At 51.9% G+C, this 24506-nt stretch overlaps 1 protein-coding gene across 5 annotated transcripts in view; it reads right to left on the bottom strand.

Moving 5' to 3' along the window:
- Positions 1-24506, bottom strand: part of Pax5 (paired box 5) — a 186601-nt gene that overhangs the window by 25648 nt on the left and 136447 nt on the right. For all 5 annotated transcript variants that reach the window (XM_052717643.1, XM_052717645.1, XM_052717644.1 and 2 more), the window contains one exon: positions 18406-18507. In XM_052717643.1, coding sequence (XP_052573603.1) covers positions 18406-18507 — 102 coding nt within the window. The remainder of the gene's footprint in view (positions 1-18405; positions 18508-24506) is intronic.

Raw genomic sequence — 24506 nt, 5'->3', positions numbered from 1 at the left:
TTTGAAGTTGGCTACCCTGATGGAAAGCTTTCTTCTTTAAAACATTGATCTATGTATATATGTATGATGTGTGTGTATGTGTGTGTGTGTGTATGTGTGTGTGTGTGTGTTTGTGTACATGTTGAAGTTTGAGGACAACTGCTGGGGTTGGTTTTCTCCTTCTACCATGTGGGTTGGTTCCAGGGATGGAGCTCAGGTCATCAGCCTGGGCAGCAGGTGCCTTGACACTCTGATCCATCCTACCTGCGTGAGACCTAATCCTTAAATACCATGGACACTTCACTTCTGTGTCCTCTGGGACTACCCCGCAGACTTGCCTGAGGCAGCTCTGGGGGAAGGAAGCGCAGGGGATGGGGTGTGGTGGGTGTGGGTGTGGTGGATATCTTGGTGACCAAGGTGAGAAGAACGGAGATGTTTCCTAGGGGAAAAAATGCAGAGCAGGTGGAGAAGCCCCCCAGGTGTGCTGGGGAGACCTGACAGGTGTCCACCTTGAGGCCAGGTACTAAACAAGGTCACCATTTCACCCCTGCGTTCATAGTCCAGGCACAGAGAGGTGCCTGACTAGACATGGAGCCACGGGCCTGAGCAGAGCAGACACCAGTCCTGGGTGTTTCGGAGCTTACACTCTGGGGAAACAATCACACTGTGAGGCCAGAGCATAAAAACAGAGCACACAGGGTGCTAGGCGGTGCTGTGCAAGGAGGGGCCACAGCGTAGGAACAGAATAGACAGAGCAGGGGCAGGGGGGCGGGATTTTAGACAGTGACTAGGGATGCCTTCCCTGTGACTGAAAAGGAAGCAAGAGCTAGCCAACTGAACAGGGTGGGAAGAGCAGAGGAAGCAGAATGTGCAAAGGCCCTGTGGTGGGAATGTGGGCAGAGGAGCAAGGAGTTCTGTATGGCTGGTGAAGTAAGAGCGAGGGAGGGAGGGAGGGAGGGAAGAGATGAGGAGAGAAGTGGCCAAAGAGTCATGGGAGGACTCTGGCATCCACACTTCAAAGAAAAACATGACCTGGCTTAGGATTACTGGAGTGGCTATTAGAAGTGGCCTGGAAGCTGGGCATGGGAGTGCACACTTTAATCCCAGTGCTTAGGAGGCAGAGACAGGCAGGTCTCTGTGAGTTGGAGGCCAGCCTGGTCTACACAGCAAGTTTTGGCAGGCCAGTACCCAGTGTCTTAGTTAGAGTTTCCATTGCTATGAAGAGACACCATGACCACAGCAACTCTTATAGAGGAAAACATTTAACTGGGGCTGGCTTACAGTTCATAGGTTTAGTTCATTGTCATCATGGCAGGAAGCATGGTGGCATGCAGGCAGACATGGTGCTGGAGAGGAGCTGAGAGTTCTACATCAGGATTGGCAGGCAGCAGGAACAGTCAGAGAGACTGGGCCTGGCTTGAGCTTCTGAGACCTCAAAGCCCACCCCCAATGGCACACTTCCTCCAACAAGCTCATACCTACTCCAACAGGGCCACACCTCCTAATCGTTTCAAATAGTGCCGCTCCCTATGAACCTATGGGGGCCATTTCCATTCAAGCCACCACACCCTGTCTCAATGGAATAAAATAAAATAAAGGTCTGTAGGAACAATGGTGGCAGTGAGGAGACACGGGGAAGCCATCACAGACATTCATTGCAAGACTGATTTTTCCAAAGGGTAAAAATCTCTGGCCCTTGGGGCCTTATGCCATAAGATGGGGGAGGGCCAGGCCACATGCCATGCAAGCAGATGGTCACTGGCAAAATCTAAGACCAAGTATGGCGGTGGGCTGCTGGGTAGACGGCAAATACTGTGGTCTCGTCCTGGCTGTGCTTGGCCAGCCCCGTCCTCACGTTGAGCCTATGACAAGAGCAGTACAAGATGTGACTCCAGGGTTGTGGTGAGGAATCTGGCAGAGAATAGATGTGGAAGCTGAGTAAACCAAGGGTGTGTGTGTGTGTGTGTGTGTGTGTGTGTGTGTGTGTGTGTGTTATCCTACCACACACCCGAGTGTAGGGAGTGAGGCATCTCACTTGGCCACTAGGGGGAGCCCTGCAACCCTTCCTCCAGCAGAAATTAAACTGGCAAGCCTCTTTCCCAACGCACGCAGGGAATTTCACAAGTTCCCAGCAGCTCTTGGGTGGAAACAGATGTGCCCCTGAAATGTTGCCATAGTGCCAGGGGTTCTGTGGTTGGCACGACATGAGAGGTTGGTATACAGAACCCAAGTTTCCCCCAGTGTCTTCTCATGACCCCCCAAAGTCCAACCGGAATAAGTGGGAAAGGAAAGCCGTAGGAGGAGAACGCTGCCCCAGGCACTGACGGGAGCATCCTGGTGGCCAAGCACTGTCTGAACGCCTCCTGGGTGGATCTCCAGCTTATTTAAAGTGGGTTAACCAGTCCATGAGCAGGTGTCTTATGTCAGGCTCTGTGCTGAGCATGAAGCAGCCTTGTGAGGCAGCAGGGGTTCATGTCCCCCAGAGCCAGGAGAAGCAGGGCTTTGGAGTTCTTAGGGTTCTTGCTTCTTCATTTATCTGAAGGTTTAAAAAGGCCCAGTGAGGGCTGGAGAGATGTCTCAGTCACTAAGAGCACGGATTGCTTCTCCAGAGGACCAGGTTCGGTTCCCAGCACCCACTCAGCATGTCACAACTGTCTGTAACTCCGGTTCCAGGGCATCTGGTACCATCTCTGGCCTAGGAATGACTGTGTTGCTTACTGAACAAGGACAGCCAGATGACTGGCAGGGTGATTTAGGAACTAAGATCTAGCCTGCTTTCCGCTCACCAGACTCTGAGTCCTGGCAATAGTTCTGTCTGCTCAGGAGAAGGAATGGGGTCCTAAGAAACAGCCTGAGGACAGCTCTGGGTAAATGGAATAAGCCATGGGTCATGTGCCAGGTAGAGGGTGATCTGAGTTTTCTCTTCAAAGAGCTCTGAGGAAGGTTCCATGATTGAGTATTTGCCTTGGGTTCCACCCTGAGCACCACAAGAAAACTGAAATAGAAATGTTCAGGAGTTCCAGGCTAGCCTGGGCAACAGAATCAGCCTCCTCCACCACACACACACACACACACACACACACACACACACACACACACACACACACACACACAAAGGCTCTATGAGACTCCAGGCTTGTATCCTAGTACTTCGAGTCACAAGGGGGAAGCAGGCTCCATCCTCCATGAAATGGGGTAGCGCCCACCTGCCCTCCAGATGGACAGTGAAAGGCCAGGGGCTGAGGGGTGGGAAGAGTCAACAAAAGGACAGTGCGTGGAAGGTCTCAGTTAATTTCGCTGCCTCTACCATGCAAGGCCGTCACCCCCTCACAGGAGAACAAAAAGATGACGCCCCTGAGAAGGTGTCGACCGCAAGCCTGGATAGAAGCCGAGCTCCCTCTGGGGCCAGTAACCCTGGAATCAGCAGTTGACCCACCTTCCTTCACATGGACAGATAGAGAAGGTACTCCCAGAGTCCCATGGGGTCACTTGGAGCCTATCGGCTAGGATTGGACCCTGAGTCGGGGGACACCTCTCCATTCTCACATTGCCCCATATGCTCAAGCCAGCCAAGGCTGGTGGCTGGTGGGCCCGAGCATGGGCCAGCCTCCCCCGCAGCCCACCCGCTAGCCTGCCTCGGGCCAGCATGGTGGCAGGCCCTGCTTGCTCCCTAGGGAGTCTGCCGCCAGGCCTGATGGCACTAGCAGAGGGAGGGAGACGGCCAAGCTGTCAGTCTGGAGGTGCCCCTCAGAGCTCCTCCTGGCTGGAGCAAGGAGGGTGGGCCAGCTCTGGAGCTGGGCTGTCAGGGTCTTCACAGAGACGAGGCCGGAGAGGCCTGCCTGACAGCTCGCCCACCGAATTAGGACCATTTGCATGCTAATTTCTAGTGCTCCGACGGGCTGGCAGGCTGGCTGGGGTGTGTGGAGTGTGCAGAGAGGCGCACACCTCCCAGCCCGCCTGCGAAGGAACAATGCTTGACTGATCTAGCGGCGTTAACGAGCAAATTATGGTAATTTTGTTATTACAAATGCATAGAAATTTCCAAAGCAGGCAGCCATTCAGGGCACCTCCCTTGCTCCTCCCTGCTCCTAAATATGGAGCCTCCTGTTTGTACACACAGGTCAGCCCCTGCTTCGGGCCTGAGATTTCCAGGCAGCAGCCTTCCCTCAGAGCCCTCCCATCATGAATGGGACTGGAGCTGGTCACCAGTCAGGCATGTGTCCCTGTGGGCAGGCCAGCCTCCAGCTGTTGTGCCCCTCCAACCTCACCCTTTTGTATCTTCTTTGCCTCCTGGGCTGATCATTCCAGCAAAGCCACTCCCAAGCACCGTGTTCAAGTTGCCTTCCCTCCATTCTGAACATGAAACACGGCCGCTTCTCCTCCTAGAAGCTCTTAGGGCTTCAGAATCATTTGGTCGTGTCTGTGCCCACACTGTGAACCGGGCTCAGCATTGGGGAAGAGCCTTGAGTACCCGGGGAATGACTGAGTGGAGTGCACATGAAGGGAGACAGCCAGAACCTCGCTCACAAATGCGGACCCCACCCAGCTGGCTCAGTGGCAGCGTAAGGAAGCCAAGCTGAAATTTCCGGAATTCATTTGCCAGTTGGCAGCCTTGCCAGGTGTTTGTAATTGTCCGCTGTAGAAAGAGCAACGTGCCGGTGTTTCTCGTGATCATTTTGGTTGGCAGTGCACTTCCGGAAGGATGCTCTGGGATGCATCCAGAGAGGCACTGTTTCCTGGCATGATCCCAGTTCCCAGCTGGAATGGGGAGGGGTGTGGCCACTCCAGGAGCAGGGCTGGGCACCAAGGCAGTGAGGTCGCCTTCCAAGGGCGGGGTGGTCATACATCCAGCATTACAAGGAATGTTGGCAGCCCTCCCATTCTGTGATCGGGATCCCCAGCCAGCCTGATGTGGCTGAAATCCACCTGGGAAGCTGGTGAAGAGTAAACCCTCAATTACAGAAGCCTGCTGCGAGGAAGGTCTGCTTCTGGAGGCTGGGGACTGTCATGCTGGGGGGCAAAGGCCTAACCCAGAGGCCAGACTTAGTGATGGCAGGCACAGGTTGTGCTCTGAGTTTGCTGTTTGCCTGATTTTCTGGTTGGGCTGCCCCTTCCAGAGGGACTGAACCCAGAGAGAGAACACAATCACTGCATTTTGTCGAGCTACCTGACGAGGGTAAAAAGCAGAGCTGGAAGGAGCGGGACCTCCTCCCCCCCTCCTCCCCACAATGCCCCAGGTTCCAGGACCTACTCTGCTGGCCTGGGGAGGATACCATTTATATACCCTGGGCCAGAGCAGGAAGGGCTCTCAGAGCTGGCCAGGCCTACAGGCCCCAGCAGGAGCATGATGGAGGGCCAGTGGGACAAGGGTTTTTCAAACACTTATTAGAAACTCTGGTGCCTGGGAGTATTTGGGAAACTCCAAGTCTGTGGGTGGGTGGGAGGCAAGATGCTTCCCTTCCTTGCTTCCAGGAAGAACTGAGGCAATTGGAGACATGAAGGCAGGCTGGCTCTTCCTTTAGCCTCCCCTGTGACTCTGCCCACAGCCTCTCCTGTCCTCAGCTTGGGGCTCCAGGCCTCTCTCTCCACGATGGAGGGTGAAGATACTGTAGACTATGTGAAGGCCTCTCTGGACCCTGAGAGGTATGTGTTAGCATGGTCTCCATCCGCACTCCTCAACCCAGGCCTGCTTCAGCCACCTGTCATGTTTCTCCAACAGGGTGGACTTGCCCACCGTGGGCAGGGCCCCTAGCTGCAGCTCTCTTGAGACAGTGCCCGAATGGCTGCCGTTCCCACCATGACCTGCTCTATGCCCTCAGGAAAGAGCCTGGGAGGTGGAGGCTGCAGGGCCCGTTCCTGAGCTGTGAAAGTCAGACACAGAATTTTTTTGTGTCAATCAGGTGTTTTGTTTTTTGTCTCCCCTCATCCCCCAGCCTCATTCCTGGGTGTTCTCTCTGTATGAATCCTTACCTAACGTGTTCTTGGAAAAGCAGGGCATTCCCCAAGTCCCAGTGCATTTGGTTCAGTCCAGGCCCCTCAATATTAACATGGTACTTTCGCTTGTTGCGGATCAGCTCACACCACAACCCTCCTCTGGCGCCTCACAGAGGAAGCCCCTTCTAGACAAGAATGCGGAGTGTCAAGGAGTCGAACTTCAAGTGGGTAAAGTCCTTCCCCCGTCGGCCGGAGTCTCCGTTTGCGGTGTGACTCTAACAACCCCTTCTCCTGGGGCTCAGTTTTCATCTCTGTAAACTGGGGCCAGCAGTCATGCTGGGAGGTTTGGAAACCATAAAGCTCGGTGCGAATGAGAGGTCACGTTCTTAGTACTTGGGTGAAAAGTGTCTCAAGATGGTCCCAACTGTCCTGTCTCCTGGTCTGGAGGGACACTTCCCAAGCATTTCTGAGCTGGGATGCTCTTTAGACAAAAGAATATGAGGAGACAGTTCACACTTTTTTTTCTCCTTGTTTCTTCCTTCCTTCCTTCCCAGCCTGGCTTTAAGCCTCCCTTAAGTCCTTTATTTTGCCTCTGCACATAGACTCCTTATAAAGAACATTCATTTGTTCAGGGTCACCGCGTGGTTTTTCATTAAAAACAAATTACCCGCATTCAGGGAGGACATCTGGGCTTCCCGGCTCCCATTAATGACTATATTTCCAGCCTCCCTGGCCTGGTTGGGCTCCTCTTGCCTGTCACCCTGCCTTCCAGGCCCCAGGGGGACAATGAGAGTGACAGTCAAGAGAAAGGGGAAACATGAGGGCTGAGGGCGAGAGGCGAGTCCCCCGGGAGGGGAAGGAGGAAAAGTGAAAAAAAAATAAATAGCTCAAACAGAGGGTAACAAGGGCCATTGTCTCAGTATCTTCCAGAGAGCAGCCAGAGCAAATACTGGAAGGATTAGGGCAGCGTTTAAGTGGAGCACAAGCCCTGTTTAATTACACCCTGGACCCTGAGCCTGGACTCCACTCAGGCCAGTTAAGCGAGGAAGCAGTGGGTGCAGTATTTCAGTAAGTTCTACCTACATCTCCCAGACATCTACTGTGTGTCGGGACTGGGCATAGTCCCTCCTCTGAGAGGAGCTCCAGGCTGGGTCTAACCCCTAAAGCCATCAGGAGACAGGGGCACATAGTCCCAACAGCCTGGGGTTGAGCTGACCATGGACAAGGCCCTGGGGTGCTCACAGGGGAATTGAGGTCCTTAATGACAAATAGGTACCCTGAAAGAGTAAATGTTGTTTAGCCTAGGGCAGACTCAACATTGACAGATAGATAGGGCGGGAGAAAGGAATATCCCAGAATCTGAAGTGCAGTTCCCTAGCATCCCAGAAGGAAGGGCTTCTGCTGGGCCTGGAAGGAACTGTGGGTCTGGTGCCTCAGGGGAGCACCAGGGAAGCCATATTCTTCTCCTGGGCCCAGTGCCTATTAAATAGGCTGTGGTGATATTTTGTCTGTGCTCTAACAAATAAAGCTTGCCTGGAGATCAGAGTGCAGAGCCAGCCACTAGTTAACCATAGAGGCCAGGCAGTGGTGGCACACACCTTTAATCCCAGCTCTTGGGGTCTCATGCCTTTGATCCCAGCACTTGGGAGGCACACTCCTTTAATCCCAGCACTAGGGAGGAGGAAACAGGAAGTGATATGGCTGAGCAGAGAGAGGAATATAAGGCGGGAGGAGACAGGAGATCAGCCTGCCCTTTTGGTCTGAGGATTCTGTAGAGGTAAGAAGTCTCTCCAGCGGCTGACTCCTTTACATCTCTGATCTTTCAGCGTTTACCCTGATATCTGACTCTGGGTTTTTATTATTAAGACCAATTAGAACTCGCTCTAAAATAGGCTCCACGCCCTCTTAGTCTCCGGGGGCACCAAGGCTGGCTGAACTTGAGATAGGAGTTCTAGACCTCACTCAGCCTCGTTGCTCCCAGGTTGCCTATGGTGTGAGTCCAAACTAGGTACATCACCACCAGAGCTGTTAACTTGCTTCTGAGCTGGGGTGAACATTCCACTCTCATAAGGTGCTTTCAGCGGCAACTTGGGTAACAAGTGTGTGTCACCTCTCTGGACGGCCAACACCGTGAAGTTTAGGGGGTGGTTGGCAGAAGCATGGAGATTTGGTGTCATTTGAGAACGCTCTTCCCTTGGAGGTCTCCTACTGACTCCCACTGCTTCTGCAGGCTCTGGGCTCTGGAAAGAAGTGTCTTAGGTGCAGTGAGCTAGAGGCGGTGGCTGGCCCAGCTGAGGGCCGACAGCTGACAAAATCTTAGAAACAGGGGGTTATGGATTCCAGCAAACAAAGAGGCAAAACACAGGCCAGAGCTGGTATGGAAGGGCCAGTGCACAGGACAACACATGGCTCAGGCCCTTTCTGTGAAGGCCATCCCTCTCCCCGCACTGATTAACACCTGGTTTCTCCAGGTGAGGACTGTTTTGCCAGGTCCCTCCCATGTGTAGGGACAGCGACACAGACGCCTCTGAAGGCTTCAGCTGGCTTCTCACTTCCCCACCTTTGAATATGGGCCATGGTGTGTTCCCCATCTTTACACAGCCCTCTGTAGACGCACATGCCCCCCTCTTTTGAGCCTAGCACTCCCCTGGCTAGGCTAAATCCCTGGGCTTATGTGACACCACACTTGTTCCTCTCTAGGCCCTAAATGACTTGCTTGACAAGTTGTCCTTAGGTTCATGTGTAGATGAAGATGGTCAATGAACTGAAGGGAGGGACTGAGGGCTGCTGACACCTCATCGTCTGAAGGCCTTGCCTTTATTCATGTGGTCAACATGGTTTAACAGGAAATTTGGTCTATCTCAAGTCCCTCCTCCCCAGGCACTCAAGTACCATCCTGTGAAGGCCCCTTCTATTCTAACAGCACAATAACGATAGCCCACTGTTAATTTCTGCTCTAAAATCACCAAAAGCTTATAATTATATTCTTGCTTTTGAAACCAGTTGACCATGAGTAATGTGAGTAATGATTAGCTATGATTTCTTAGCAATCATGGTGTGGACTTGGGAACTTTTACAAAGTGAAACACTCTAACCTAAAATTGTTTTCAAGTCTGATGAAATTTTTATGAGCATTAAATGTAATAGTTAATAAAAGCTAATGTTGCAATATGCAGACATTTCACATAGCATTTATTAATGCTAGCCTGCCAGCTTCCTTTTTGAATTTCAGAGGCAAAGTACATATTCCCCCCTCAGGCATCAGACTGTTGTAAAGTCCTCAAAAAGGGAATAGATCTTTCACACAGGGCCTGTCTGGGACCCTGCACCCCTCTTTACAGTCTTGTGGGACATCCAGCGTGGGCCCTCTGCAGGTTCTCCAGTCTGGGAGGGGCTGATACTCATGATAATGGGAGAAAAACCAGAAGGAAGGCTGGGCAGGTGTGAGGGGGTTCCTCAGCCTTAAGCGGTCAGACCACTGATGTCCAGTGGACAAAGGCTGGTGTGAGCCCTGGCTCTCTAGCATGAGCAGCCCAGGTGGTAAGGACAGGAGAGTGGTGGTGGGGTGCCCTCTGGCCTGGCTCTTCCTATGATTGCAGCCTCTTCTGCTCCACCCCATCCCTGCTAAGCCAGGCCTGTATCTGCTCCTCCTCATTTGCCCCCAGGCAAGACTCAGGCAGGTAACCAGAGAGAACTGCCGTGGGCCCTCTTGGCTGGCCTTTTGGCAAGCAGTGGTACTGGAGGCATTCGCAGATGAGCAGCCTTGAGCCCTAGGCCTGGAGTCAAGCTGCTTTGTACTGACTGTGGGGCCAGCGTCTAGGGATGTCAGTCCTTCCTCGGTACTGGATTCACATCTGATCTCTCTCGTCAGAATCTACCTTGATCATCAGGACCTAGAAGCTGATGGCCCAACCCAAGGCCCAGTGAGACCATCGATCCTCCTTAAAACCTCATGTGTCTCCCATGCTCCCCTCTGTACCAACCAAGCACTCCAAACTCTCAGCAGGGGAGAGCATTGAGGGCATCGTTATATATCCACTGTGCAAGGCTCCCACAAACACTTTCATTCCTTCTAAAGCGAATCTTGACTGTAGCCCTTTTATCTGCAAGACCACTACAACCTAGTCACAGTATTGTTTTCAAGGAAACCACCAGTCTCAGAGGGTCTCTGCTGATTCGAACCAGAATGGCTCCCATAGCCCTTATGTTTGAACACTTGGCCCCCAGGGAGTGGGAAGGGTCCGGAGGTGTGGGCTGTTGGAGGAGGTGTGTCACTGGGGGTGGCTTTGAGGTTTCAAAAGCCAATACCAGGCTCAATCTCTCCCCCGCCCCCCCGTCTCTGAAATTTGTGGATCAGATGTGAGCTCTCAGCTACTTCTCTAGCACCAAGCCTACCTGCTGCCTGCCATGACGGTAACGGACCAATCCTCTCAAACTGTAAGCCAGCCCCCAATTAAATGCTTTTGTTTTATAAGCTGCCTTGGTCATGGTATCTCATCGTGGCAATAGAAAAGTAACTAAACAAGGGCCTTTGGTGGAAACTTGGTCAGAATCTCAACACAGCCTCACATACCATGACTGGAGCCTAGGGTCGACCACCACCATCAGAGGGGTCAGAGACCTGGGAGCCACTGACCGTGATGCAGACAAGCACCCAAGATAAGGTTTCCTCATCTACCAGCTCCAAGTTCCCCTAGTGTGGCCAAGTGTTCCCCTTCCTGGCAGGCCAAGGATACCTGGGCTGAGCCGTCTTTCTCAGCTAGGAACTTTTTTCTGATTGACCTGTGTGAACAGACTCCCAGTGTAGAGAGCCGTGCACAGCCGCGCCTCAAAGATGGCGCCGGCGTCCGGCTTCCGCCTTCCCGATGGCAGGTGTTCTCTGGGATAAACAACTCCTTATTTGGCTTGGGCGTGGAATCTGGCTTGCTTGCGTATGTCTGACCCTATCGGCATTGTCCACGTGGCACTACGGGGTTGGTTGCCCAGTGGCTATAAAGGGCGTGGGCTGGCTTTCCCCGGAGTGAGAAGATGGCTTTCCCCGGGGTCAGATGATTGTTCAAGGTTCCTGAATAAACTGCTTGGAGAAGAGCCTGGTGTTGCATCTTCCTTGCTGGTCGAGGCGGATGCGACATCCCAGCACCTGCTAGGGCCTGGGATACACTCCCTCTTCACCACCTTTATGCTTCTGAAAGGAACTTAGCTTATGCCGATGGAGCAAAAGAGTGCCCTAAGTTTCCAGATTTCCGAGCTTTTGGGCACCGATTCCAGGTGTGTTGGTCTTGAGAGCTAGTCCTGGCCTGCAAGGCAGTTTTGGGGACCTTTCTAGTTTAAGTGTGGAAGGCTTATGTAAGATCTGTAATCCTTGGCCTCTTTCCTTCAGCAATCCCTAGAGGTCCTTGCTGAGTCACCCTGTAGCCGGGAGTGGGGGGGCTCTATCACATTATAGCCCCAAATATGAAGAGAACCTGGAAGCATTTACTGCCCATTTAGAGTGAGCAGAGATAGTGGGACTCCAGAGCTCCCTAGGCTGGCCAGATGGCATTTGCGTGGACACTGGCCTGGAGTGGCAGGGCTAGGAAACGCCTTGGGGTGCATTCAGTCCTGTTTCCCCACCCACTGCCTCCTGTTTTAGGAACAGGAAGCCCCAGGGTCATGTACAAAGTCCCATTAGTGTCAGACTGGCCACTGGGATCAGAACCCAGGTCTCCTCAGCTTAAGCAGGGCCCTCAGGCCCAGGGGCTTTTCCAATTCTGAGTCTTTGCTTTTATGACACCTCTCCCCCACTGTAGCAAGACTTCAGAAAGCCTGTGTGGCTGCCAGTTTCTCCCTAAGTCCAGAGACACCTCAGTGGATTTACCCACACAGGATTGAGCTATGTGGGAGGACATAGAGGCCTCAAGTCCTAAGGCCATTCCAGACATCTGCAGCAGAACACTGTCTCATGCCCTGACGCTCAAGGGAGTGTCGATGGTGCCAGCAGAGGCCTTTCCATCAGGGCCAGCCTCCTCTCCTGCTCTTCTCTTCTAGCCTTCCAAAGCTTCAGACCCAGCCCCTCCCAGGTGCCCACGCTCTCTGGTCCCTCTTAGATGACAATACCAGTATTGGCATTTCTGACTGGCAAATCCAATCTTCAAGCTTCGGCTCAAATGATCTCTAAGACACCTTTCCTGATTGCCTCCACTCCATCCCATTACCCCAGGCAACTCAACAATCCCTTCCCTCTGACTTCTTGAGCACTGCATACATTCCTGGAGTTTATCTTCTGTCTGTCTGTCTGTCTGTCTATCATCTATTTATTATCTACCTATCTATCTATCTATCTATCTATCTATCTATCTATCTATCTATCCATCTCTTTCTATCTAACATCTATCTATCCATCTACATATCTATCTATCATCTATCATCTATCTATATTTATTTATCTATCTATTATCTATCTATGTATGTATCTATGTATGTATGTATCTATGTATCTATGTACCTATGTATCTATGTATCTAAGTGTGCACACTATCATCTATCTATCTATCTATCTATCTATCTATCTATCTATCTATCTATCTATCAAGTGTGCACATTCATGTGGATGCATGTGGCGGCCATAGCCAACCTCAGAGTCACTCCTCAGGAGGCACTGTCCACCTTGTCTTGACAGTCTCCCACTGGTCTAGAACTCACTCAAATAAGCAAGTTGGCCAGCAGGCCCCAGGGATCCTCTGTCTCTGCTTTCCCAGAGCCAGAATGACAAATGTGTGCCACCATGCCTAGATTTTTTTTTAAAATGTGGGTTCAGAGGACTGAACTCAGGTCCTCACACTTGCACAACAGGTATTTTATTGTTATTAATACCTGTTGTACAATAATATAATAATAATAATAATAATAATACGTTATTATTAAGTCATCTCCTCAATGCCATACCTTTTAGCACAGCACATGAAGTGATTTTATTTTTAATCTGTCTCCTAAATTAGACTGGAAGCTCCCTGAGGGCAGCAACTGGGTCTGAAACGCCACACTGGACCCAGAACCAGCACTTAGTGTTTCTTAGGAAATGTCTGAGGAGTGAATAGTAGACAAGAGAATGGACTGGCTGTGGCTTCATCCAGTTTGTGTCTGGGTTCCTTCGTCTAGTCCTAGCATGGCCGAACGACTGGAGGCCACGAGAGGGCAGCAAAGAGTCAGAGACAAGCAACAGGTGTGTGCTCTGCGGCCAGCCCAAGGAGAGCTCAAGGAGAAAGCGGGACACACGTGCACACGCACGCACGCGCACATATGCGCACACAAAGAGCAAAAGCCATTCATTCTCTAGAGAAGCACCCAGAGGGCAACGGTTCAACTTCCCATCAGTGCTGGAGTCTCCACCAAGTCTTTGCTGGCTAGCTTCTGTGGGCCTTTTCTAAACTTGTCCGGTTCACTGGGTTCTGTTCTAATTGTGGGAAGAGTCTCTACACAGGGTGGGAATGAAATGTCTGAAGTCTATCATCTCCCACCTATGCAAAGCGTATGTTACTCCCACGAGTAAAACTTGGCGGACCACACAGGACCCTGCGAAACTTGGCCATATCCTGCCAGGTTCTAGCCTCCACCCCTTAAGCCTGGCCAGCAGAACTCAGAATCAGGGATAGTCTCACCATAACAGAAAAATCCTTCCTCTCCTGACATCCTCATCCCCAGAGCAGAGAGAAATGAAGGTGATAGAATTAAGGTTGCTGCTGAACTGTCCTGAAGAAAAAGGAATTAGCCTGGGTTGAGCCATAAACCTGAGGTAAGCACAGGACCCCTTCTAACAGGAGACAGAGGAAGGCCGGGAGAGAAGGATGGCAGCATACGTGATGAGGCCCAACACTGCCAACCTTAACTAGGAAACAGTGGGGCCACAAGCCAGAGAACGGAAGAAAACAGCTCTCCCTTCGAGGGTCCAGAGGGAACGCAACACCTTGATGCTGGCTCCATTAGACTGTTTGGGGATCAGACTTCAAGAAGTGTAAGAAAATTTTCCATTGTTTTAGGTCCCTGGGTTTTGATAATTTGCTATGGGTGGAACAGGGAATTAATACACTTAGGTTACTGGAGCAGGCTTGTCTATGGAGAGGAACAGAAAGGCGTGAATGAGCCAGGCAGGCTGGCGGAGAGGAGCTGAGAAAGCCACAGGTGCCGCAGCTGAAGGATCAGGTCCCTCAGCGTCAGGGCAGAGCAGAGGAGGCTCCTGCCTTACCCCTGCAGCTTGCTCCAGACGTCCCTTCTGGTTCCAGACATCCCTTCTGTCCCTCGTCCTCAGCTACCACCTCCTCAAGAGACCAAAACTTCTCATTTCAGTGTATAACTCAATGGCAAGGCTTCTAGAAGTTATGTTTCCCAATCCTTGACTACTAGTGACTACTAGAGTGCCCAGGACCACGGGGACCGCGGGGACCGCGGGGACCGGCCATGCTCCTTTGTTCACACTGCTCTGACAGGCCTCCTGTCTATCAGCTTCAGTATCCGCTACAGCCTGGGGAAGACGAGGGCACTGTCAGGCCTGCTGGCACTTGGTCTACAGCTCCAAAGCGGGAGCCAAGTGAGGGGCTGGGGAGGGAGTCCCTGATCCCTTGACTGATTCTCAAAGATGCTTGCCCTGTTTTCAGACTCACTGAAGCCAAAGGGCAGCGAACTCCCTTCCCTGCAGCCTGGGGTATTTAAGAGTTCCAAATGCCATGTCAATATCTGTTAGGTTGCACAAATATCTTCAGGCAGGCGTCTGATACTTACTCACCGATCAAGACACTATGGAATCTTTGGTGCAAAACTTTTGGCATTTGCTGAGACTTGATGAAAATAGAAACTGAAAACTGTCTCCACCTTAAGCTGATACAATATGCGGGCTTTGCTCCCTTCAATGTAAGCAATCTGCAAAGGGCTGCAGGAAAGGAGTCTGCAAACACCTCAGAGGAGCTGGATGCCGTGTTCTGCCGGACATGAGAACGTCCTGGAGCAGGAGAGGCAGATAACACACAGTAACAGCATCAGGGCCAGGAAGCAGGGCTTGCCAACAAGCTGCCACTCAACACAGAACACGCTGGGCCCGTTTTTTTCACATCCCAAAGTTCAACTGCCTGAGTGTACCCTGGAGGCAGTCTCCCTTCTGTGTGTCCTGAAAGCAAATGTTATAAATGGAAGGCTCTACTCATATGTGGAAATCAGTGACAGCCAAGCGATTCCTAGAGCCCATGGAGGCAGAGAGCTATGGGGTTTCCAGTTTCCCTGCAGATTGCCCTGCAGGCCCATGGCAAGTACGGAAGACTGATTCACGTAGTGAAACCATCCATCCCAGTGTGGCCACCTCAGAGCTGGGAAACTAGATAACAGCTCCCCCAGAGTCATGTCAACTGTTTTCTCAGAACATGCCAACAGCCCCACCCCCCCACGGCTGTGATAACTGGATCCCATCAAGTAAATACCTCATGGACTTGGAAACCTGAGAGGTTAAGCGGCAGAAATCTGAACAAATGTAAGATCGAAGCCCTCAAACAGATCACAGAGTAGTCACGTCCTGGTCCCTGGAACCTGAAGTGTGGGGCTCCTTATGTGAAACCTGTGAGTGCCAAGACAAGGTGGCAGACGTGAAGAAGTTGGGACCTTGAGCTGTGAATGACCGGGATTGCCCACACGGGCCATGAGTGCCCTTATATGAAAGAAGGGTGATGTAGAGACTTGGCCTTGGGATGATGCAGCTCCAGCAAGGACCAAGCTGGACGAGTTGAGGGACAGCCACTCCAGGGCTTCCCAGGGAGGGGACTGTGACAGCACCAGCGTTTTGGCCCGGTGATCCTGACTTCAGACTCATTACAGAGCTGTGAGACAATGTTCCCACTATCCTGAGCACTGCGTTTCGGATTTTCTTCTACTTGTCACAGGAAATTAAAACTCAGGTTTATCTGCTTTGCCCTGACACCGTCCCCTAGCCAACACTCACAGAAAGTACCTAGAGCCTGCTTGGTGCTATGATGACACCCAAGGTTAAGAAGGTTCCAGTGAGAGCAGTGGGCACCACATAGCCCGTGGAACACAAAACACTGGCCCCAGGTGGGAGCATCCTGGAAGCTTGTGGGCAGTGACGCTTATGCTCAGACCTGAAGAGTGAGGCTGGATCGCAACAGGCCAAGGTGGGACGTGGTCCAGCCAAGGATACAGAATGAAGATGGGTGACTCAGGACAGGGAGGGCTGGAATAGGGGCCCACCAAGCTAGCTAGGGCCAGCCCTTGACAATGCATGGGGGGCTGGCCAGACCACTGTTCTGCTGAAAGGCGAGGGCCTCTGTGCTGGCGATGTAAGCCATCTAAGAAACAGATTTGGAGACAACATAGAAACAGGACATGACAGTGGCCAGGACACTGAGGAGCAAGAACTAAGCTGTCTTGATCTGGCATTAAGTGCTGTGAGTGTGGGACAAGAGAAAGCTCGGAGCCAGTCAGGAGGAGGAAGGGGAGGTGAAGGGGCTGGAAGCAGGGGGAGAGATACGGAGCAGGAAGAATTCAGGGTCCTTGAGCAGCACGCCCCCAACCATAGTTCTTACTTTCTCCTCTTCAGTTCTGTGCACTTGCCCTCTGTGGTGAAGGACTGAATCCTGGAGGCCCTGTATTCCCATTGCAACAGATGGGACACTGTGCCCTTGTATGGTCCTGTGACTCCTGCTCCCATCCCTACTAGATGAGAAGCTACCATCCCGGTGGGGCCTCTGCCATCCCATAGCCAGGTATGTGGGGCCTGGGAGTCGGGGCTGGAGGAATGACAGGATCCAAGGGTTGTTCTCTTTGGATAAACCAGACGAGGTTCGGCTGCTTCTCTCAACTAGCTCTCTGGGAGAAGGGGAGGCTCTCTGGCAGGGCCATCAATGTGGTCTCTCTTTCACCAGCTCTAACTGGGACCAGGACCCAGGGTTACTACAATCCCCTTCTGAAAAGCTAGAGTTGGGGACTTAGAGCACCCCTCTGCTAAGGGCCAAGCTCATTCGCAGCTCCATGCAGTCCGCTAACTTCTTTGGATCCCAGCCACTTAGAGAAATGGGGTGACACCCGCGAGCCAGCCCATCTGACAGAGCTGTTCCTTGTGAGCACAGAGAAAGAAGTCTGCCTGTTGGTATAGAAGTGCTACACAAAGGTGAAGAGCCGTTCTTGAATGTGGTCTGTGGTCTCAATGACTAGAGGCTGGCAGATGAGGAGCCCAAGGGTGTGGTGGTGGCAGTGTGTGCCCACCACCTCTGTTAGTCTGGGCACTGCATTTTTCCAGTGTCTGCCATAGGGCCATCCTTGCAGCAGGAAAGGCGAAGCTTTTGGGTACCACCTGGCAGGCCTCCCCGGTGTTGGCAAGGCCCAGGACAAGAGTGCTCACCGAGGCCATTTCCCATATGTCTCATATTTAAAAGGCATAAATCAAGCTAACAAACCGTTAAATGAAATATGCTCCAACCTCCTACCTTGTTAAATACACGGCGCACACAACTAGGCTAGGATGGGATTTCCAATTCCAGGGCTCCTTGATATTCTCTGCCGGGGTGTGCGGTGTGGGAAACCCCACTTACCTGTGCCCTAAACTGCTCCACTTGTTGGCATGTATGTGTACACACACACACACACACACACACACACACACACGCACACGCACACGCACACACACACGCACATGCACACGTGCACACACACACCTGTGAATCCTCCTATACCTTACACTCAAGCTCATTCACGTTCCCACCAAGAGCTCACCATTAGGGGTTCACAAACAGGCCATTAGGGCACCTTCAAGAGGACAGCCCTGAGGTAGAGCCAGAAGAAACTTAGCTCCACCCAGGTGGGCCTCCAGAGTGGAGAAAGGCGCCCCTTGGCTCTGTGGACTCATCCTGGTCCACGGGATGGACAGAGAGAGGGAAACAGAGGACATCCTTTAAGGAATGGAGATCTCTGTTCTTGGTGTCAATGACACTTCACTGGTACAGGGACAGAGTTTAAGGTTTTAATGGAGTTCAGTATGGTCCAAGTGGCAAACTCAGTCGTCAACAACCTACCGGTCGTGAAAACACACTGTGCTCACGCTCAAGGGATAAGGCCACCAAGTGCACGCACCTTGGGGGGCTTCTATATGGTTCCTGGTACACAGACTGAGGAATAAAGAAGTTGGAGGAGGGAAGGAAGGCTAGGGGCATACCCCAACTGGCTGGCCCCGCACTCTTGGCCCTGCACCCCCATGGGTTCTGGTGCCCAGTGTGGCTGACCAGGGACTTTTTAAGTGTCAGACAAGGACCCAGCCTCTGACATCCTCCCCAGTGAAGCCACTGCTAGCCTGGCCCCACTGCAGACCCTGCTGCGGAAGAGGCTGAGTCGACCTCTGCTGATTTATTCAGGTTGATTTCTCTGAAGCATGGAGGTCACCTGGTCTGCTTTGGGGCAGAGAGTGCCCTCCCACAGCAACCCCGTCTGCTGCCTGCTGTGGAGATGAGGACAGTGCAAACTCACCAGGCACCATCCCTGTCAGCGTTGGTGCGGAGTAGCTGCCCTGTCCAGCGGGGGGAACGTGCGGAGGGTACCCGGGGAGGGTCGTGCTTGCCAAGTCGCGGCCTGAAGAATCAAAGCAACAGATCACAGGGTGAGCATCTCTGCAGACTGCTGCCCGGCCCCAGCTCCCTGGACATCCTACACATTCGTCACTTCTGGATGCTGAACACCAGCATGCTCTACTCCCCATGACTCACACACACACACACACACACACACACACACACACACACACACACACACACACACACTCCACACCAGCTCTCCTGGCTCTACTTGGCGAGGAACAAGCTAGAACTGTGGTCTATCTCTGAGAAATCAGAACCTCTCAGGAAGGGGGACAATGACCGTGCCACATAGCGGGCTGTGTACTCCCCAAGTGTGACTTAGACTGCTCCATCTCCACCCTGTGGCTTCCCATTGGTTCTCAGCATACAGTGCCCCCCCCCCTCCAGCCACATCCAGTCGCCCACCGTGGCCAGGCTCACACATCTCCCTCCTCCATTCCCAACAGGCTGTGGGGGGGAGCAGCTCCTTCCTATCTTCCAGCTCCATATCTGGCCGTGTATTGCATTTTCCCTCCCAAGACCCAGAGCTGTTCCTTTATTCAGTGAACATGCAGGGCACTTCTCCCAACACCAATACTGCCCCACTGCTGGCACGTGGAGGTGAGGGCCCTGACTCTCAAGTGGGGACTCCCAGCTATTCGAGGACAGGGGTGGCTTCATGTCCATCACCATGGCCCGGCTGGAGAGGTGGGAATCCATTAAGAGTCTTTCACGCTGCTCAAGAATCAGCGCAAGAAGAGCACTGAGAACTCTCCTTGGCCAGCCCAAGCTGACATTCTGGGGATGACAAAACAGACCTTAAATGGAAAAAAGGAGAGAGAGTGGCTTGGGTCTCACAGGGACCCATGGCAGAGCAGGCATCTTGTGGCACATAGCGGCATTTTATGAGTAAGTCCACAGGGTAACCAAACATCCAAGAGGCTTGTGGAAAGGAATCTCAAGGTAGCAGAATGCTGTTAGCAAGGAAAGAACCAACCGTGTCCCTGTCTGTGTCCCCTCAGGAAGGAGCAGGGCCTGTGGCCCTTCCAACCCTCCTGTAGCTTATATACGACAGGGAGACCTTGAGAAAGCACTCCCCTTACTGGACCCTGAAGGACGACGCTGTCCTAGGGGAGAGAACGGACAGCTAACCCTGAAAAGCAAAGTGATGGGAAACGGGAAGTGGAAGAAAGGATGCAGATTTGGGACTAGGGTGTGGACACTGAGGACAGGGAGGGGGCGGGGAGTCAGAAGGGGCCCGTGGGCTGGACAGTGAGTGACTGCTGATCGTGCAGAGCCAAGATGAGTGGCAGAGCGCTTGTCAATCTTTCCTACAATCCAGCAGTACACAAGTAGGGGCTCTGAGCCCAGCCCCGCCAAGAGGTGGCCAGAGGAGGGCCATCACTGACCAATGTCCCCCCAAAGAACAGAATCCAGTATGTAGTGTGAGAACATGAACATGCCCTCCACAGCCCTTCTAGTGCCATCCGTCAGTGACCACCCTGGAAGCTGCCTCAACTCCCAGTCTGCCAACCTTCCAGAACTTCAAGAACTCCTGACAATCCCCAAAAGAAGTCCCCTTCCTGTCCCAGCTCATCACCTCCCTGACTTTGGGCTGGGCACCCTGACTCACGTGTCTTTACATGAGATGTTGGAGTTGAGCCAACACCCCAGGATTAATTCTGGGAGTCCCTCATCCTCGGCACAAATTGCACCCAGGCAAGCCTCTCAAGAAGGGCCAAGCCGAAACTGAAAGCTCCAGCTTGCAGGACCGGAGGCGATGGAGGAGGTTTGCCCTATTAGGCTTCCCGTGCCTCTCTGCAAAGTTGGAGCTCCAAGTCAAGTCTTTGTACCCCCAGGTCAGAAGGGCACAGGGCTAAATCATTTTAGTGAAAGAAGCCATTCTGCTGAAGAAGCAAGGGTCTTGGGGGTCCACGCAGCCCCCTCCACTCCTGTTCAAGGACAGACTCAAGAGGGGACCCTGGACCAGGCTCTTCTTGCCATTTTGCAGATGGAAAACTGAGGCCATAGAGGAAGGGGATTGACTGGCTTGGGGTCCACAAGGACTGTGGCAGAGCAGACACCTCAGCCCAGTGCCTACCCCAGCCTAAGGCCTTCTCATCCTCAGTCTCCTTCACAGAGTCAGTGACCAGGGATGGGGGTAGCGGAGAACTGTGACGGTGTCTCAGGAAGCGGAATGGGCACCAATTGGACTACTCGGCACAGGGCTGAGATGTCAGTAGCCAGTCTGTGAGACAACCAAAGTCAGTGGCTGCTTTGGTGAGGGGCACCTCTGGCCATCGTGGGAGCATCTCCACCAACTTGGGCAGCATCTCCCCACCTGTCCCTGACCCCAGGTTCCTACCTAATGATGTCAATTGCATGCAAAGAACACTTACAAAGAAATTATGAAACACGAGGCTCTTGCCAAGGTTTTGAAAAGGTTAACGCCTCCAGCCCTCAACACCCCGAGGAGCTGAGGTACTGATATGAGTCCTTTCTTACAGGAGAGGAGATGTCCCCAGTGAACCAGTGTCTATGTCTGTCTGGCTAGCCAATCCATCCACGCCCCTCCCTTGCTATGGGACTATCTGTACTTCTGGTCATGATTCCTGAAGTACCATCTCTCAGCTGGGACACCGTCACCATTACTTATGGGCTCCATCTTCCAGAAGGAAATTTGACTACATAGATTTTTTTAATAGTGAACATGTTTTTCTGAGGGTAAAGACAAAAGAGGGGTGCCAGACATGTCTTCTGGAATATGGAGGGTGTGTGGTGAGAACCACCTAGTACAGTTGCTCATGCACTCCCCAGCTGCCCGAGATGGAGACCAGGGCCCAGAAAAGGGCAGGGTGTGCCCATGGAAACTCAGAGAATCTGAGCAAGGCTTGGCCTGGACTCTGGGGCACCTGCCTCCTGGGATCCGGCTCATTCTTCAACCAGTGTCTGCCCTTTGGGTCATGCTTGGTCAACAGTTTTTGCTGCTGGTACATACACTTTAAAACCTTGATCCTTCAAGCAAAGGTTCAGGAAATCAGAACCTTGGCAAAGAGCTCGACTCAGAAGGGCCGGATGAAAAAGCAATAAAAGAATCTCAGGAAGGAGGAAAGAGTCAACACGTAAAAGGGGAAACAAAAAGACAGGCACAACCCTAAGTACAACTGGGAGTCAGTATTTGAAAATGAAGTGACATCTTTAGCCAGACCACCCTGAACGGAAAAAAGAGTAAGCTCCTCACACCACTCCTCACACCACTCCTCACACCACTCCTCACACCACTCCTCACAGTACTCAGAAGAACAAACTCCATGTGCTTCTGAGGCAAAACTCAGAGCTACACATAGCCGAGAGAGCGAGTGAGGTCCCCTCCAGGCTAGATGTGTGGAGAGGCAGGTAATGATGACTCAAACTCAGAGGTGCTCATGCTGCCTTAACATAACTCAGAATGGACCAAAGGCCTAAGTGTAGTCACTCAAACTAAGGAACCCTCAGAAGAAACAATTAACATCCACGGCCTTGGATTAGGCCAGGCTTTCTTAAAAAATCACACAAATGATTAAAAAAATGAGCAAATTAAAGTTTAAAATTTTTATGCTTTAAAAGACACCAATAAGAAAATAAGGATAAGCTGGGGGTTGTGGTGCACACCTTTAATCCCAGCACTCAGGAGGCAGAGATAGGTGAATCTCTGTGAGTTCAAGTCCAGCCTGGTCTACAGAGCGAGTTCCGGGACAGACAGGGCCACATAGTAAGACCTGTCTAAAAATTTTTTTTTTGTTAAAAAAGTTTTAAAAGGAGAAGAAAATGAAGATGACTCATAGCATGGGAGAAAATATTTGCAAATCAAGTTTCTCATAAAAGGCTTCATCTAGAATATATTAAAAAGTCGGAAATTAATAAAAAAGAGAGACAAACAAACCAGTTTCAAATGAGCAAAGGACGTTCATAGGCACGTGGACAAAAAGGAGCAAATGGAAGCCCAGATTAAGCCCAGACTTAGCTCAGCACCGTTGGCCATTAGGGAAATGCAAATCAAAGCCGTGGTGACACAGTGCTTCTCCCCGACCGCCACGGTGGCATTGAAAAGACAGAATATAATCTTCCGTAGGTGAAGAGAACTGGATTTCTCATCTCCCGCTGGAGGGAATGTGAAAGGGTGTGTGTACTTCAGGAAGTCTGGACACAGAGTTCCCACGTGACCCAGCAATTCCCCTCCAGTTGTGTCACCAAGAGAAATGGGACCAACTGTCCCTGGGAAAACCTGTGTGTGAGGGTTCAAAGTAGCATTATTTGTGATAATAGCCAGACAATGGAGACTGCTCATATACCCGCCAGCTGACGAGCGAAGAAAACCCAAGGTCAGATTCCAAAAGTCACAGAAAGTCTTGGAGGGACAAAGAAGGAGTGTGAATGTGGATGAACAATTGAAGGGGAGGTGTGAGCCGGTTTGGGGTGCACCTCGGGGAGAGGGCAGGGGTGGGCAAAGACGAGCCATAGCTGACCTGAGGGCCACGGCTGCCAGAGGGCAGCCTTACCTCCAGGGAGGAGATGCTGGGTCAGCTCTGTGAGGGTCAGACCTGAAGAGCCAGGAAGCAAACCCCCCACCCCCTACCCCCCACTCCACCACCCCCTTAACCACTCCCTTTCACACACCTTCCCCAGTTACCTCTAGAGCCAAATCTAGACCTTAGAATGTGGCAGGGAGGGGTCCAGTCTGGGAGACACACAGGCCTGAGTTCAAATCTTACCTCTACTACTTACTACTTGTGTGATTTTTAGGAAAGTAATAAAATTATCTGAGTCTCTTTCTATAATTGGAAAAAGTTCTTTTAGGGGATGAAACAATGGCACTCTTTATGACTGTTTTCTTTTTTTTTTTTTTTTTTTTTGGTTTTTCGAGACAGGGTTTCTCTGTGTAGCTTTGCGCCTTTTCCTGGAACTCACTTGGTAGCCCAGGCTGGCCTTGAACTCACAGAGATCCACCTGGCTCTGCCTCCCGAGTGCTGGGATTAAAGGCGTGCGCCACCACCGCCCGGCTATGACTGTTTTCAAATGGATCCGGGAATTCCTTGTAATCTTCTCATGCAGAAGTGGTATCTATTTTCCCTCACCTTAACTCTGGGCATCCCTGGACACTGGCCAATCAAAAGAGCCACAGGGGTTCCTATGAGGCATACTTTGGGCCAATACTTCTTGTGCCTAATCTCCAATGACAGCTATGTTTCTAGTGTGGGCTGTGTTCTACGTCACATTGTGTTCTGCAGATACTCATTCGTTTGCCCCTCAACGCCGTCCTGAGACAAGCTCCACCACCAGCCATTTAGACATGAGGATAAAGGTGCAGAGGTTTTGTTTAGACCATCACTCAAGTTCACACCCTTGGTAAGGAATGGAGCCACACCCAAACCCTGGGCCTTCTGACACCAGATCCCTCCACATTCCTTCCCTGCACCCTGACTCGTGTCCTCCTTCTGCCTCTGGACTGGAGCTTTCCAGAGATCAGGAGCTACTGTTGTCCCCTGCCTCCCCTCTCCTGGCCTGGTATGCAGTCGGTGCTCAGAAAGTGTCCGCTAAGATGAATTTAACCCAACGATTCAGTTCTGCTCAGCTGAAAGAGCTATGGCTCCCTCTTACTCACATCTCAGAGGCTCTCTCTTCCTTGCTACCTCCATAAAATGACCAGACCTGCCCCATTACCAGTTTCTGCTCAGATGCAACTTTTTTTTTTTTCCACACAGCCCCTTCCTAGGTAGTCTGTATGTATACTAATGGGGGGGGGGGGGGGAGTGAGTGAATCCAATTAACTTCAAATTTAGCTCATAATGAACTTATCTCATTTTGCTACCAGCTCGGTTCTCATCGTGTGGCAGTAATTAACCACTGGGGGTTGTCACTCTTAGACACATGACACAAAAATCCTCCAGCCCTTGCTTCCAGCCCTTGCAGAATTCATTACTCTGACAGTGTGCAAAGCCTTCACGTTGAATGCCATGGGGCACAGACTCAACTCCC

Source organism: Peromyscus californicus, unplaced genomic scaffold (genome assembly GCF_007827085.1).
Source record: "Peromyscus californicus insignis strain IS unplaced genomic scaffold, ASM782708v3 Scaffold_5__1_contigs__length_169319896, whole genome shotgun sequence".
Classification (NCBI taxonomy): Eukaryota; Metazoa; Chordata; class Mammalia; order Rodentia; family Cricetidae; genus Peromyscus; species Peromyscus californicus.
This window is presented reverse-complemented; position numbering and strand designations above follow the sequence as displayed.